Raw genomic sequence first — 13,411 nt, 5'->3', positions numbered from 1 at the left:
CTGGCAACAGAAGGAGTTGCCCCGACAGCATATTCAGTTTTCAAAGGAACAGCTGCATGTTCAGGGTATCCAACCCCTCCAGGCTATGGTCGCTTCCCAGCCAGAAAGCCATCCACCTGTGTTTTTGCCATTAAGCGAAGTCCAAGAGGGTTGGGACACGTATTTTCAGTGGTTGAAACAGCACCTCTCCTCGTAGGTTTCTGATGATGCTCTCCAACTGTCACTCTTCCTTTCTTGGGCTTCCCGGCAACATTTTTCTTTCTAAAGAAGTTGGCTCCAATCTCTAATCTGGTAGTGCTAATGTTTGAGGAGATGTGTTTGTTGCTGTTGAATTATTATTCGCAACAATTAAATGTGGTTACATTGTGCCTCTAGTTCCATCAGCACCATAAGCAACCTCGTCAGTAATACCACTTGTGAGTGACAGATTTGCGATGGCTGAGTTGACATTAGGATTTCACTTGCAAAACCTAATATGCAAATTCTTTGTTCCATGATGCAGCAGTCCAATTAGTTCCTGATCTGGAAGGATGCATTGCTGCAATCAATTCAACAACCCTTCCTTGGACAATAAACTTGAAAATTGCTCACTCTTTTGACATTGCACAGTCAATGAATGCCTCATGGCTTGCCCGCACGTATCAGTGGTCCAGCCACCACCTAGAGGGCAGACTCTAAGTGTTTTTCCCGACAGCGGCATCGTAATTCATAGATTTAGGACATGTCAATTGCCTCCAAACAGCCAGTCATCGGCACAAACAATGGGGTCTCTCATCATGTCCTGACTTTTTCAAAGCAAACCTACATATGGAATGTCAGGATCACTGAGTGCACTGCACCTGTTATGGGAAAGATAGGCCTCTCCTAATGTCTGTCACAAACGATCAGGATGGTTGGATCCTACTCCTCACAGGCATCGAAGGACGCTGTATGAACTTAAGGCACTTGTTCCCTATGGCAATCCTTCCACTACTACGCTATCTATCATTCTCATGACTGCATAACATTTTCAGGTGGGCAAAGGAGCTACCATTTCCTTAATGAATCTCCAAATGTATGCTCATCTTGGTTCTCCTGATTTTGCCCCACCCTCCTGCACATTTATCACTTATGGTAACTATTTGATTCCTCTCTGTGATCAATTCATAGTGACTGCTGACTACAAAAAGTTCACATGACCCTGCGGTCAAGTCACTTGGCAGCAACATTTTTGGTCTGGATGACTTCTCATTCTTTGAATTCTCCATCACTGTGAAGTTGATGTTGCTTCCGACACAGTTCCCTTCCAGAAACTCTACAACCTCTGTGCTACTTTTCTTTGAACGTGTATTTGAACCTGGTTTGAGGTGTGCCACAGACTTCCAGGTGCATATCTCATTGCATCCAAACACAGTGCCCCACTTCTGCCAAGCACAGCTCATTCCCATCGCCCTATGGTTGGCTGTTACACAGGAACTCTGTCACCTCCATGACACTGGGCTGGCAGCACCTGTTGAAACTAGCACTCGGCCCACACATTTGGTATAGGTCAAGAAACTCAATGCATCCCTCCAGCTGTGCAGAAACTTTAAATCCACGGTCAGTACCCAGGCACAGGTGGAAATCTACCCCATGCCATATCCAGATGACCCCCTCACAAAGATTGTTGAAGATGATATTTTTATTAGACAGACTTTCCTGATGCATATTTGCAAATTCAACTGGATGAGAAATCATAGTGCATTATGGTCATCAACACTCCCTCTGGCTTATACAAATACAAGCAATTGTCCTTTGGAACCTCTTTTACTCTGGCAATCTTCATAAGTTACCGGGAACAGTTAACAATGTCTTTCCCTGCTTGTAATAATTACATCAATGACTTAACTGATACAGGTACTATCAGCAGAACCATAAACATCTCTGCACCCTCCTTACTACGTTGCATGAAGCAGGGCTCAAAGTGCTTCCTACACAAATGTCAGTTTCTTCAGAACCAAGTGGAATATGATGCACACTTTCTTAACAAAGAAGGGATCCAGCTCATTGACTGCAATGTTTCTGCTACAGACTCTCCACCCTGCCCCCCAACCCACTAAACTTACAGGAGCTGCAGGTTTTTTTTTTTAGGAAAACTGAACTATTATTCCAAGTTCCTCCCACAAGCAGTATGCATTATGCACCTGCTCAACCAGTTGTGGAAGGAGTGTGTTCAGTGCAGATGAACAGCAGCTGCCTGTAAGCATGCTTTCACATGGCTGAAGCATCTGCTGCCTTACACCCTTTCCTCCATCATGTCTCCCGGTTTTGGTTACTGTTGCTTCCCTTTATGGCATTAGCGCAGTGCTCACACTTAGGATTGCCGACAGCACTGAGCAACCAATTGCTTATGCGTCAAAAAAGCTGACACCACACAAAAGAACTACTTGCGGTTCAGAAAGGAAGTTTTGGTGATTATCTTTGGCATTAAGAAGTTCCATATTTACCTATTTGGGATCAAGTTTACCCTCATTACAGACCACAAACCACTAGTAGCACTCTTTGGGCCATGGTCGAGGCTTCTAGAGTGAATGGCACAATGGCTCCAATGTTGGGCACTTTTCCTCATCTCCTACAATTACACCATTAATTATATGGCACAACACACAAATGAGGATGCTCTCTCTCTCATCTGCCCTCAGAACCATACGCACAGGAAATCTCCTGTCTCCACATCAATGTGGGATGATAGCACCCAGCTTCTCACCATAGTTATTCTCATCACTGCTGACACACATCATGACCCTGTCTTGTGGCACATCACGTGCTCCACAGGTAGCCCACTTATTTTTCCAAGTCTGCCAATCCAAATTTCCAGATCTGGTCTCACATCTCCCACCATCTGTCAGTCATCTCCGGTGTTAGCTTGCTTGACACAGAAGTGGATAATCACCGTGTCATCATCCCACTTACCCTGTGCCCTCTAGTTTTGTAACCCCTCCATTGTGAGTATTGTAGTATGTCACAGATGAAAGCCCTCACAAGGCAACATGGCTATAGGCCAGGACTCAACAAAGATGTGGAGGCCATGATGCACAGCTGCTCAACTTGTGCCTGGCACTAGGCTGCTCTGCAACAGTCTTTCATTCCCTAGCCTGCCCCTGTTACCCCAAGGACTGCATTCATTTGGACTTTACTGGCCCCTTTCTGGGCTCTCTGTGGCTCATTGTCACAGATGCTTATTCTAACTAACCACATGTGGTCAGGATGATGTCTACCATCACTGACACTGCACTATATGCACTCATCCAGATTCTAGCCATTGATGGGCTTCCCTGCACCATTGTGTCGGACAACGGGCCTCAAATCAGGTCGACAACTTCCAAACAGTTCTGCACCCCCAATGGCATCAGGCACCAGTTCTGTCTACCATTTGACCCGTCCTCCAATGGCGAGCCAGAGCACATGGTGCAAGCATTTAAACAACAAATGTTAAAAGCAGTGGACACTTCCACCACCACAGCTGCACTTACAATGTTTCTGAACACCTACAGGACGAACCCTGTCCACAACCATGGCCCACCAGAACTCCTCCGTGGGTTGCAGCCGTGTACTCTCCTTCATCATCTGGCCCAGCAGCCCACGGACCACCACATCAAGTAAGCTGGGTGCTTTCTGCTGGGCTCCACTGCTTGGTTATGCTCATACAGGACAAAACTCTTGTGGATGCTGACCATGGTGGTTGCCCTTCATGGGCAGTGCCTCATGATGGTTAACACTTTGGGGGGTCTGACTGTCCGTCTGCACCTACTGACTGCACCACCACTGCCAGTTCAATTGGACCTGGAACACCAGCCCTTGGCACTCACTCAGATGGGTACAACCTGGGCCCCAGGGCACCAGCACCAGTTTGCATGGACACAGGCATGGAACTGGAGGTCTCAGTGCAACTTCTGTCCTCTTGGCCTTTGTCGCCCACACTATCCTTGTCCACTCTGAAATTTCTTCCCACCAGAAAGTGATCTGTGCCAGGACTCCATCTGTGCCATCAGTTCACCTTCCCAAGCATCAATCTAGGAACTTTTGGCCCTATGTGTCTATTATTTAAGACACATCATCAGCAAAATGCATGTCTTTATGATCCAGTAAGCATGAAGTTTCCAGATACAGAGCAAGCTCTAGAGAAAAGGTTTAATTCAATATGAACAATTCATTACAAAAAATATAACTCAATAAATAATTTTTAAATCAACAGACAAACTTGTTACTACTGCAGATGTTGCAGTTGACTCATATTACAAGCCTCTACTACCTAACAATAAAACCAATTTAAAATAGTTACGGCGACAGAATGAGTCACTGTTTACCTTCTACTACATTGGTCTCTCGATTCTCATTGGCCAAAGTCATTGCATGTTCACACACTTCTTTTGCTTCTCGTTGTGCCAACTGGCGCAAGCAAGAAACTGCTGCTTTACGAAGAAGAAGGTGATTGCTTGACAAAGTCCTCTGTAAAATATTTCACAGGTATTAATGCACCATAAACAGAATAGTTAGTGACAAAGACACATATATAAGAGGAAACAGCATCAACAGAAGAAAGGAAACACTCACACAGAGGGTAGGGACAAGAGATGAGAGATTAACATGCCGTGGTGCAAAGAGATGCAACTGCTGGAGGCAAGATGTAGCTTCAGCCTGCACTAAAGGATCTTGATGGTCTTGCATAATAGCACAGGCACAAAGAAATGATGATCGTGCCATGCATATTGATGTTGTGTTGCCTGTAAAACAAAGGTTGTTCTAAGTTAGAAACTGAAATTACAACTCACACATACTATAAAAATAAGATTATAAAATTAATTATAGTAACATGTGTAACACCTACCCTGAAGTTCCGGTCCAACAGTTGTTATTAATGCTGATAAAACTTTCCCAATGCACTGGTGAACATCGACATAGGTTTGTGGTACATTAAGCAATAATTTTAGAGCAAGTGACAAAGTTGGTTCAACATATCCACGGAACATTGGACCTCCAGAGTCAGCAATTAGGGCCAAAGCATGAAGTGACCAAACCTTGGAAAAATAATTTTATTATTATGAACAGGCAGAACTGTACAAACATATTATTACTGTTTTATCATCTGCCTTGTCTCTTTCAGATTAAGTGTACAGTGGCAAACAGAAAATAAATCCACAAGACAGATACACATGTTAGATATATGGGAAATATCCAGTAACTCAGTACTTGTTTTTAGTTTATGTATAGCCAATAATTAATTCATTGAATCAAAAGAAGAAGAAAAAAACACCACAGACACATGCCAGTCATTATTTAATAAAATATTTTTTGGAATAGCCATAAAATTAAACGTCTGATGATGGAGAACTTCTCTACAAACAATTAGTATTATTCCTGGAGGCAAGGGGAGGCCTCACACACATTTTAATGAACACTACTTTTTATATTTTACTGCCAACTAACATAAAGTGTTATAACTGACAGTTTATGACTGGTGGAGTACATACCTGAACAACAGGGGAGGTGGTATCTTGTGCCAATGCCAGCAAAATGCTGACACTGGTGTTTAGATGTTGGTTTGAACCCATACCACCAACATACCGGTGCAGACAGCCCAGTGCCAGGGAATGGCCAGTTCGTGAAGCAACATCTCGTGCTGATTTCAGCCGGTCAAAACTTGTCTGTGCTAGTTCTGCAGTAAAGCGTGCATCAGCCACGACTTGGGCCATTCGTCCCAGTGATTCACCAGCTGCACACCTTAGCACTGGGTTACTGCTTATCAGTGTGCCCTGCAAGCAACAGTAGATGCTCTAATTACATACACATATTTTAAGTAGCCAAGCAAAAAATCTTGTCTTGTACCAGAGACACACTGTCCACATTTAGTTTTTATTTTGTTACAATTACAATCACCCCAAGTTTCAATCACAAAACGGAATGAGATGTTGAGCAATATTTAATTAAATTAATTGTTGGCCACTGGTCACAATGTTTTTGAAAGTTGCCCCTTTGATTATTATAGTACAATAATTATCTGACTATTTTCCCATCAGTTCTACAGGATAGCTGACACTTATGGTAATGAACACACTCCCTTGGAATATTTGACACATTTAACTGTTGATAACCACAGATTGATCTCCCAGTAACAATCTAAAAATCATGAAAAAAAGACCTACAATGAATAGTGAAGATTAAATGCTAAATAATAAATAATTTCAAAATCTTGCAGAGATTCGGCCCATCTCTGTTAAGTAAAAATATTAGCAGAAAATACTTATCACAAACATTTACAAATATTTTTGAATGTTTCTCACAATTATTAAACTTGTAGCTGATTTCTTAACTTCTTCTTGGCCAAGAGAAGTCTTTGTTTCATTAAGACCTTTGAGACCACTCAGCACTGCTGTGAAAACATTCATTTGTACTGCCTCCTGTCTCGATGATTTAGCATGACGGATACATTCAGCAAAGTGATCCAGCATCTGCAGTCGGTGTTTATTTGCCACTCTTGGAAAAATTTGCCCAAACAAGACAACTGAAGCATCTATTACTGCAACTCCAAGGGGTAATGGGCCAGGTACAAGTTCACCCTGTGGACAAAAAATATCATTCAGTATGCAGATAGGCTTGAAAGAAAAAAAAAATCACTGTAAAGGATACAATTGCTTTCTGAATGCAGTGTTATTCCAAAGAGTTGTGAACCACAGCTGTTTAAGAGCTATGTATGAAAGCGTAAACAGCACTGCCAACTCAAGTTTTATATCTGTAAATCAGTGTAATTATTGAAAATAAAACTTTTGATAATCTGAATAATGGTTCTGTGAAAGTCTAGCTTACCTAAAATCAAATTATCACAATTTATGCCTAATTAATGTGCCTGTTGAACACAACTGTGTAGAAATCATCAGAGGTGCTCATTTGAATGGGACAGAAAGATGCCTTAATAACTCCTGTAACTGGAAGTACCCTCTTCACAGTGGTTTTAAAGACTTTGGACATAGATGTAGAAAGAAGTCACAAGAAATCACTACATTTAGAATACAGAAGGTCACCAAGTTGAAGACACATGCAGTAAAAAAGAGTATCCTGAGCACAGTCAAAGAAACATATCTGTCAAGCTATATACTATCTTCTCTAATTCTATAAGGTATGTTAAAACTACAAATGTTTTAAGTAAATAGGTCACCAAAAATATCCTTTTCAAAAACTGTCACAAAACTGGGCTGCTGATAGTGCCAACTCTCTTTATTATCTACTTGTCAACTATTTCATACCACACTTTCTGACAAGATTAAAAATTACATATTATTTAGAGGGGAGACTTTCTGGCCCTAACAAGGTTATTTCCAAAACCAAAATGGCAATAACATCTATTATGAAGTTCCAGTATACTATTACGGAAGGTCACTGTACATAATGCATGGATTCCACTTGAAAACACTGGAATCTGTCACAAGCTTCAAATAACTTAAAGTTTCTGTCACGAGTGATATAAGATGGAACAATCACAAAAATTCAGCCATGGAGAAGGCAGATACCACACTCAGATTTACTGGGAGAATCCCTAGGAAGTGTGATTATGCACCAAAGAGATCACTTACATAACCCATGTTCAATCAATTCTTAGGTATTGTTCTTCAGACTGGGACCATTACCATACAGCATTAATGGAAGAGAATGCTCAAGAAGCTGCAGTGTAGGTATTGCAAGAAACATGATTCATATTACAAAGAGCATTCTCACAAAATTTCACATGAAAATGGGCCAAAAAAACATGTTACTTCTGCCAACATAATCTCATGTAATGACCACAATGCTATTATATAAGAAATTTGAGCTCATACAGAAGGTTAGCAACAATCTAATTTTCTGTGTACCATCCTTTAATGGAATAGGAAGAGGGGGAATGATATTAGTCTTCAATGTACTCTCTATGGTGGCTCGTGCAAAATTATGTAGATGGAGTTAAATATGCAGCCTCAAACTCAATCCAAAGGAGTTTAACTTAATTACAAACAGTTGCGGACACACCTGCAGAACAACCATTCACAGCAGGAAATGTGTTCCTCTGAAAACAGACATATTGAACTGGAAAACAACTATCCTCATATTTACTTGCAGCCACTGAGGTAGAACATATGCATCATGGATCAGGCTCACCAGCCAACTAAATATGAATTCCTAGAAAGATATCATACTTGTTCAGAAATGACAGCATAATAATAATGATTGTGTTATAGTCTTGAAAAGAGGATATAAGATGAACATCAACAAAAGCAAAATGAGGGTAATTCAATGTAGTTGAATTAAATCAGGTCATGCTGAGGGAATCAGATTAGGAAACGGGACACTTGCAGCAGTAGATGAGTTTTGCTATTTGGGAAGCAAAATAACTGATGATGATCGAAGTAGTGAGGATATAAAATGTAGACTGGCAATGGCAAGAAAAGCTTTTTTGAAGAAGAGAACTTTGTTAACATGAAGTATAAATTTAAGTGTCAAGAAGTCCTTTCTGAAAGTGGGAAGGCCATTTTTTTCCCAACCTCCTATCACTTAGAAAAGAAGGTACGTGAATGGCAGAAAGTGGACATGCACTATAAGCTACTGCGTAACTCTCGCACTACACGCTCCGCCATTGCTGACCTCAAGGCATCAGTCTGCGTTGCACTACAGCCACAGAAACATGGCTGCCATCAATCACGAAGTGTAATTCGGTTTCTGCAAGCAGAAGGGAATATTGCAGTAGAAATTTATCAGAGTATGAGCTGAGTGCATGGTGATCAACTTCATGACTGATGGTGTTGTGTGTGAATGGTGCTGAAAGTTTAAAGATGGCTGGAATGACGTACATGATGAAGGGGGCCAAGGACCAAGTCTGCCATTACAGCCGACCTTGTTGAACGAGTTGATAGAATGGTTAGAGAAAATCATACATTCACCATAACTGCTTTGTCTATGGAAATTCTGGAAGTTTCAAGATCTGTCGGCACTATCGTTACTGAACATTTAGGCTACAAAAATGTTTGTGCGTGCTCGTTGGGTTCCAAAAATGTTGACGGACTCCCACTAAAGTCACCGAATGGTGTCAGCTTTGAATTTCCTTGACCGTTACCATGATGAAGGAGAGAACTTTTTGAAATCAATTGTTATTGGAGATGAAAGTTGGATAAAATATGACACACCAGAAACAAAATGACAATCAAACAATGGATGCATCAAAATTCACCAAACAAACCAAAAAAATTCAAACAAACATTCAACAACAGAAAGGTTATGGCTACCATGTTTTGGGACCAAAAAGGTGTGTTGCTTGTAGAGTTTATGCATCCAGGAACCACTATCAATGTACCTGCTTATTGTGAAACTTAACATCATTTGCGGAGAGCCATTCAAAACAAACGAAGAGGAATGCTGACCTCAGGAATTGTATTGATCCATGACAACATTCGTACACACACTGCTGGCACAACCCAACAGCTTCTTGAACAATTTCAATGAGACATTTTTGATCATCTGTCATACAGTCCTGACCTGGCACCCAGCAACTTCCACCTTTTCCCTGAACTGAAAACATGGCTAGGAGGGCAGCACTTTAAAACCAACAAAGATCTTCAAAACAACATCAATGCTCATTTGACATCATTGGCAGGTACATTTTTTGAAGAGGGTATTGCAAAGCTTGTCCACGGGTACGATAAATGTCTCAATCTTTTCGGTGATTATGATGAAAAGTAACCATAAGCATACAAAACTTTTGGTAGTAAAATAATTGTTTTCTATGAACTTGTCTTTTATTTATAGCCTATTGGAGGTTGGTGGGAAAAAAAAAAAAACAGCCATCATATTTGTATCAAGTGTAGCCAAGTATGGAAGTGAAACATGGACAATAAACAGTCCAGACAAGAAGAGCATAGAAGCTTTTGAAATGTTGTGCTGCAGAAGAATGCTCAAGATTAGATGGCTAGAGCATGTAACTAATTAGGTACTGAATAGAATTGAGAAGAAGAGAAATTTGTAGTACAACCTGACTAGAAGAAGGGATCAGTTGGTAGGACACATTCTGAGGCATCAAGGGATCACCAATTTAGTACTGGAGGGGAGTGTGGGGGTTAAAAAACATAGAGGGAAACTGAAAGATGAATACAGGAAGCAGATTCAGAAGAATGTATGTTGCAGTAGTTACTCAGAGATGAAGAGGCTTGCGCAGGGTAGAGTAGCATGGAAAGCTGCATCAAACGTTACAGCATCCCAGTGAGTTCACCCCTGTGGCAATCCAGATGTATGTTTTCTGTCGTTTCCCTACATCAGTATAGGCAATTACCAATGCAATTCCTTTAACAAGATCCTATAAAACTTTTTCCTGTGTCATTCCCCACCTATTCTGGTGCTCAATCTCTAATGACTGCTATGGAAACACAGTATTACACTTTCAACTTCCATAAGGCATGTGTGAAGCAGCAGAAAGGCAAGAAACAATCAAATTGGTGTTTAGAGAATCCAGAAAAGGGCCGAAATCCATTTGGGAGGGAGAAGAGAGAGTAGTTGGAGATAATTCACGACTTTCCTTTAGTATTATTTACTCATTACAATACAGAGGTTTCCTTCCCTCAATTTATCTTTGTCAAGTCTTTACTTTTCTCCTATTTCTCTCAGTTTCTTCCTCCTCCTAGTCACACCACTGCACCACTCCCTGCATTTTTCTTCTCACTGTGTGTGTGTGTGTGTGTGTGTGTGTGTGTGTGTGTGTGTGTGTGTGTGTGTGTTTGTTTGTTTGTTTTAGCCAACATTTCATATGATAAATTAATTATCCCCTTATCCTTTGATCCACTGAGGGATCACTATCTCACATGCTATAGTGCAAGTCATCCACCATACTCTCTTCAGAATTACCATAAGATTAACATTACCACAACAGCCTGTCAAGGTCCAGAGCAGACTTGTGTATCACATGGAACACACGTAATCCTGTAACTATTCAACATACAAAGATGGAAATGACATCTGTTTCTTCTGGAAAAGTTGCACTACATTTTCATTTTAGTTTTATTTTTAACAATAAATTTTTGTCACTGATTTCAGATTAACATCTTATCTGAACAAAATCTTAAGAATAAATCAAATTTTCATCTGTTCCAAACCAAATGTCTGTCAGGGATCTCTCATAGAAGATTTTTGAGTTAAATGTGATGTATAATGTTCTGTTTGCATGTCAAGAAAAATAGTAGTCACTCGTTTGGCTTCATTACATGGAACAGATAGCTAAGTTTACAATAAAGCTATTATAACTGTGAAATAACTTCATTAACAAGACTCTCATCACTATCACAGATACATAAAGCATATACAGTCTTTAATTAATGACATTACCGTTCCCTTCACTGAATTTTTTAAACTAACATCATTCTTCCACGGTTTCTTTATGACTTACTGCATACATGTCATAGCTTTTTCCAGCATTCAGAGGTGACTTTATCAACAGTTTTTTTTTTGTTAAGCATTTCAACTGCAGACATGATTTTTTTAATTCCTGACAAGTTAAAGCATAATTTTGGCTCCTATCAATTATATTGGGTTGAAATGGTAGTGATAAGTTGGCACCTAATGACTGGAGTTATATAAATTCCTTTCACTCGACCTGTTTTAAAGATTATCACTTGCTTGGACATTACAATCTTTTTCTTTTCCACTTCACTATGGTATGACCTTAGCAGAAATGTAAAGAATGGTAAGGCATACAATCAAGAACAGTTTTGGCCAGTTTCTCTGCATCTAGTATTAGTGACACTACAAACCATTCGTAAATGTATCACAATTCATTTCTTCATGATAATTTACTGTCTTATTTTACTGAACAATTTGGAGACAGTATGGGAGAAAACATTGCTAGTTGCCTGCATGCAGAAGATTAAATCTGCCTTCCTTGTCAGAAGACACTATCAGTTTTACGTTAGTTGTGTCACCTGTCCAGCCATGCTTCACAATCAGGCCAGAAATGACACACATTTCATGAAGCCACACCAATTCATCAATTTTCACCTCATGGAACTCCCTTAAAAATGAGCACCGTCACGCATATACATATTCTCTCTAGATCAACAGCTTCCAACTACAGAAATGTCTACAATGAAATCTCATGTTTTGCGGAACTGTAAATAGTGAAGTGAGATTGCACTGACCAAGATTTGCTTCCTAAAGGATGACCAATAATTTGGTGAGTGTTCGATACTCCTTTCTGCAATACCATAAATTTTATTAAGTATCAAATCCTAAAAATGAATCTACATTAATAATTTACTTATTGGCACAAGTGGCTTTTCCTTGGATTTTCCAGCTACAATGATTTTCGAGTTTCACATACATATCCTTGTTAGTCTGCACAACAGCATTTTTGCTTATTTTAGAAATAACATTACATGACACTATAAGCTATAATTTTGAAACACCCTTTTCAACGGATGTTTGTACAACAGATTCTGGACAAAGACTCTGACAGAAACTGGTTACATATTAAAGAATAATTTAATCATCATTTTACAGTGTTATATAACATCAGTTTGGAAGTTTATGAAAGCTGTGGACAACAATCACCAATAAAAATATATTGCTTTGTTTACATTCAAAGCTCCAGCAGTTCTTTCAGTCTCCTTGTTAACAAAGAAATGGACCACCATTCAAGTTTTCTTTCCTGAAACAGGTGCACAACAGGTACACCATTTCCTTTGGCTGACCTCTTAAGTCAGCTCTCCTGGCCAAGAGAGAAATACTGAACTTTTTCAGTCATAACGTTTGGCAAACCTGCTTCCGTTATTGTTAACAACAAAGAACAGTAATACCCTATCACATATTAACTCCTGTAACAATACAAAATAAAAATAACACAAACCACAGTGCACAATGAACACCGGACACTAAAGCATAGTGCAGTGCTGTATGGGTGAGGTTTTTCAACAAAGTGTGGTTGCTATGGCTATAGGTCTCAGCTGTGATACAGGTGAGAATGCGAGCTGTGCCTCCCACATGAGTCTAACTTCACGACTCGCTTTGTAGCTGCTAATCTTATAATAGTTCTGAACAGAGTGTAGAAGTGACTAATCGTTTACAAAATTTGTTTCAAACTATAATGCCTTATGCAAACAAAAATTCAATCGGTAAGATACATCTTCTTTGAAAGGTAAACACAAGATTATCTGATAGTTCTGCAGTAGTAAAACAAAGACAGTGCCAATATGTATTCAAAAAATTCAAAACAAACTAGTTTTGCACATGCAGAATATGCTTGTTATTTACTTTCGTTTCATGAGGCAATCTCCATCACTACATTTCAACAGGAACTCCATACGCACTAGGCTTAGTTTTCTCCTATTAACTATAGTTATGCTTGGTAACAAATGTATATTTTGATTGCTTGTTCTGCGAACAGTAATCA

At 39.8% G+C, this 13,411-nt stretch overlaps 1 protein-coding gene across 3 annotated transcripts in view; it reads right to left on the bottom strand.

The window, feature by feature from the left end:
- LOC126297831 (HEAT repeat-containing protein 5B) overlaps positions 1 to 13,411 on the bottom strand; it is a 472,968-nt gene that overhangs the window by 86,838 nt on the left and 372,719 nt on the right. For all 3 annotated transcript variants that reach the window (XM_049989077.1, XM_049989078.1, XM_049989076.1), the window contains 5 exons: positions 6,300 to 6,575; positions 5,490 to 5,771; positions 4,847 to 5,036; positions 4,573 to 4,742; positions 4,326 to 4,467 (listed from right to left, as the gene is read on the bottom strand). In XM_049989077.1, the coding sequence (XP_049845034.1) occupies positions 4,326 to 4,467; positions 4,573 to 4,742; positions 4,847 to 5,036; positions 5,490 to 5,771; positions 6,300 to 6,575 (1,060 nt within the window). The remainder of the gene's footprint in view (positions 1 to 4,325; positions 4,468 to 4,572; positions 4,743 to 4,846; positions 5,037 to 5,489; positions 5,772 to 6,299; positions 6,576 to 13,411) is intronic.

This window comes from Schistocerca gregaria, chromosome X (genome assembly GCF_023897955.1).
Source record: "Schistocerca gregaria isolate iqSchGreg1 chromosome X, iqSchGreg1.2, whole genome shotgun sequence".
In the NCBI taxonomy this organism is placed as follows: Eukaryota; Metazoa; Arthropoda; class Insecta; order Orthoptera; family Acrididae; genus Schistocerca; species Schistocerca gregaria.
The sequence above is the reverse complement of the archived record's forward strand: the minus strand, read 5'-3'. Positions and strand labels throughout refer to the sequence as shown.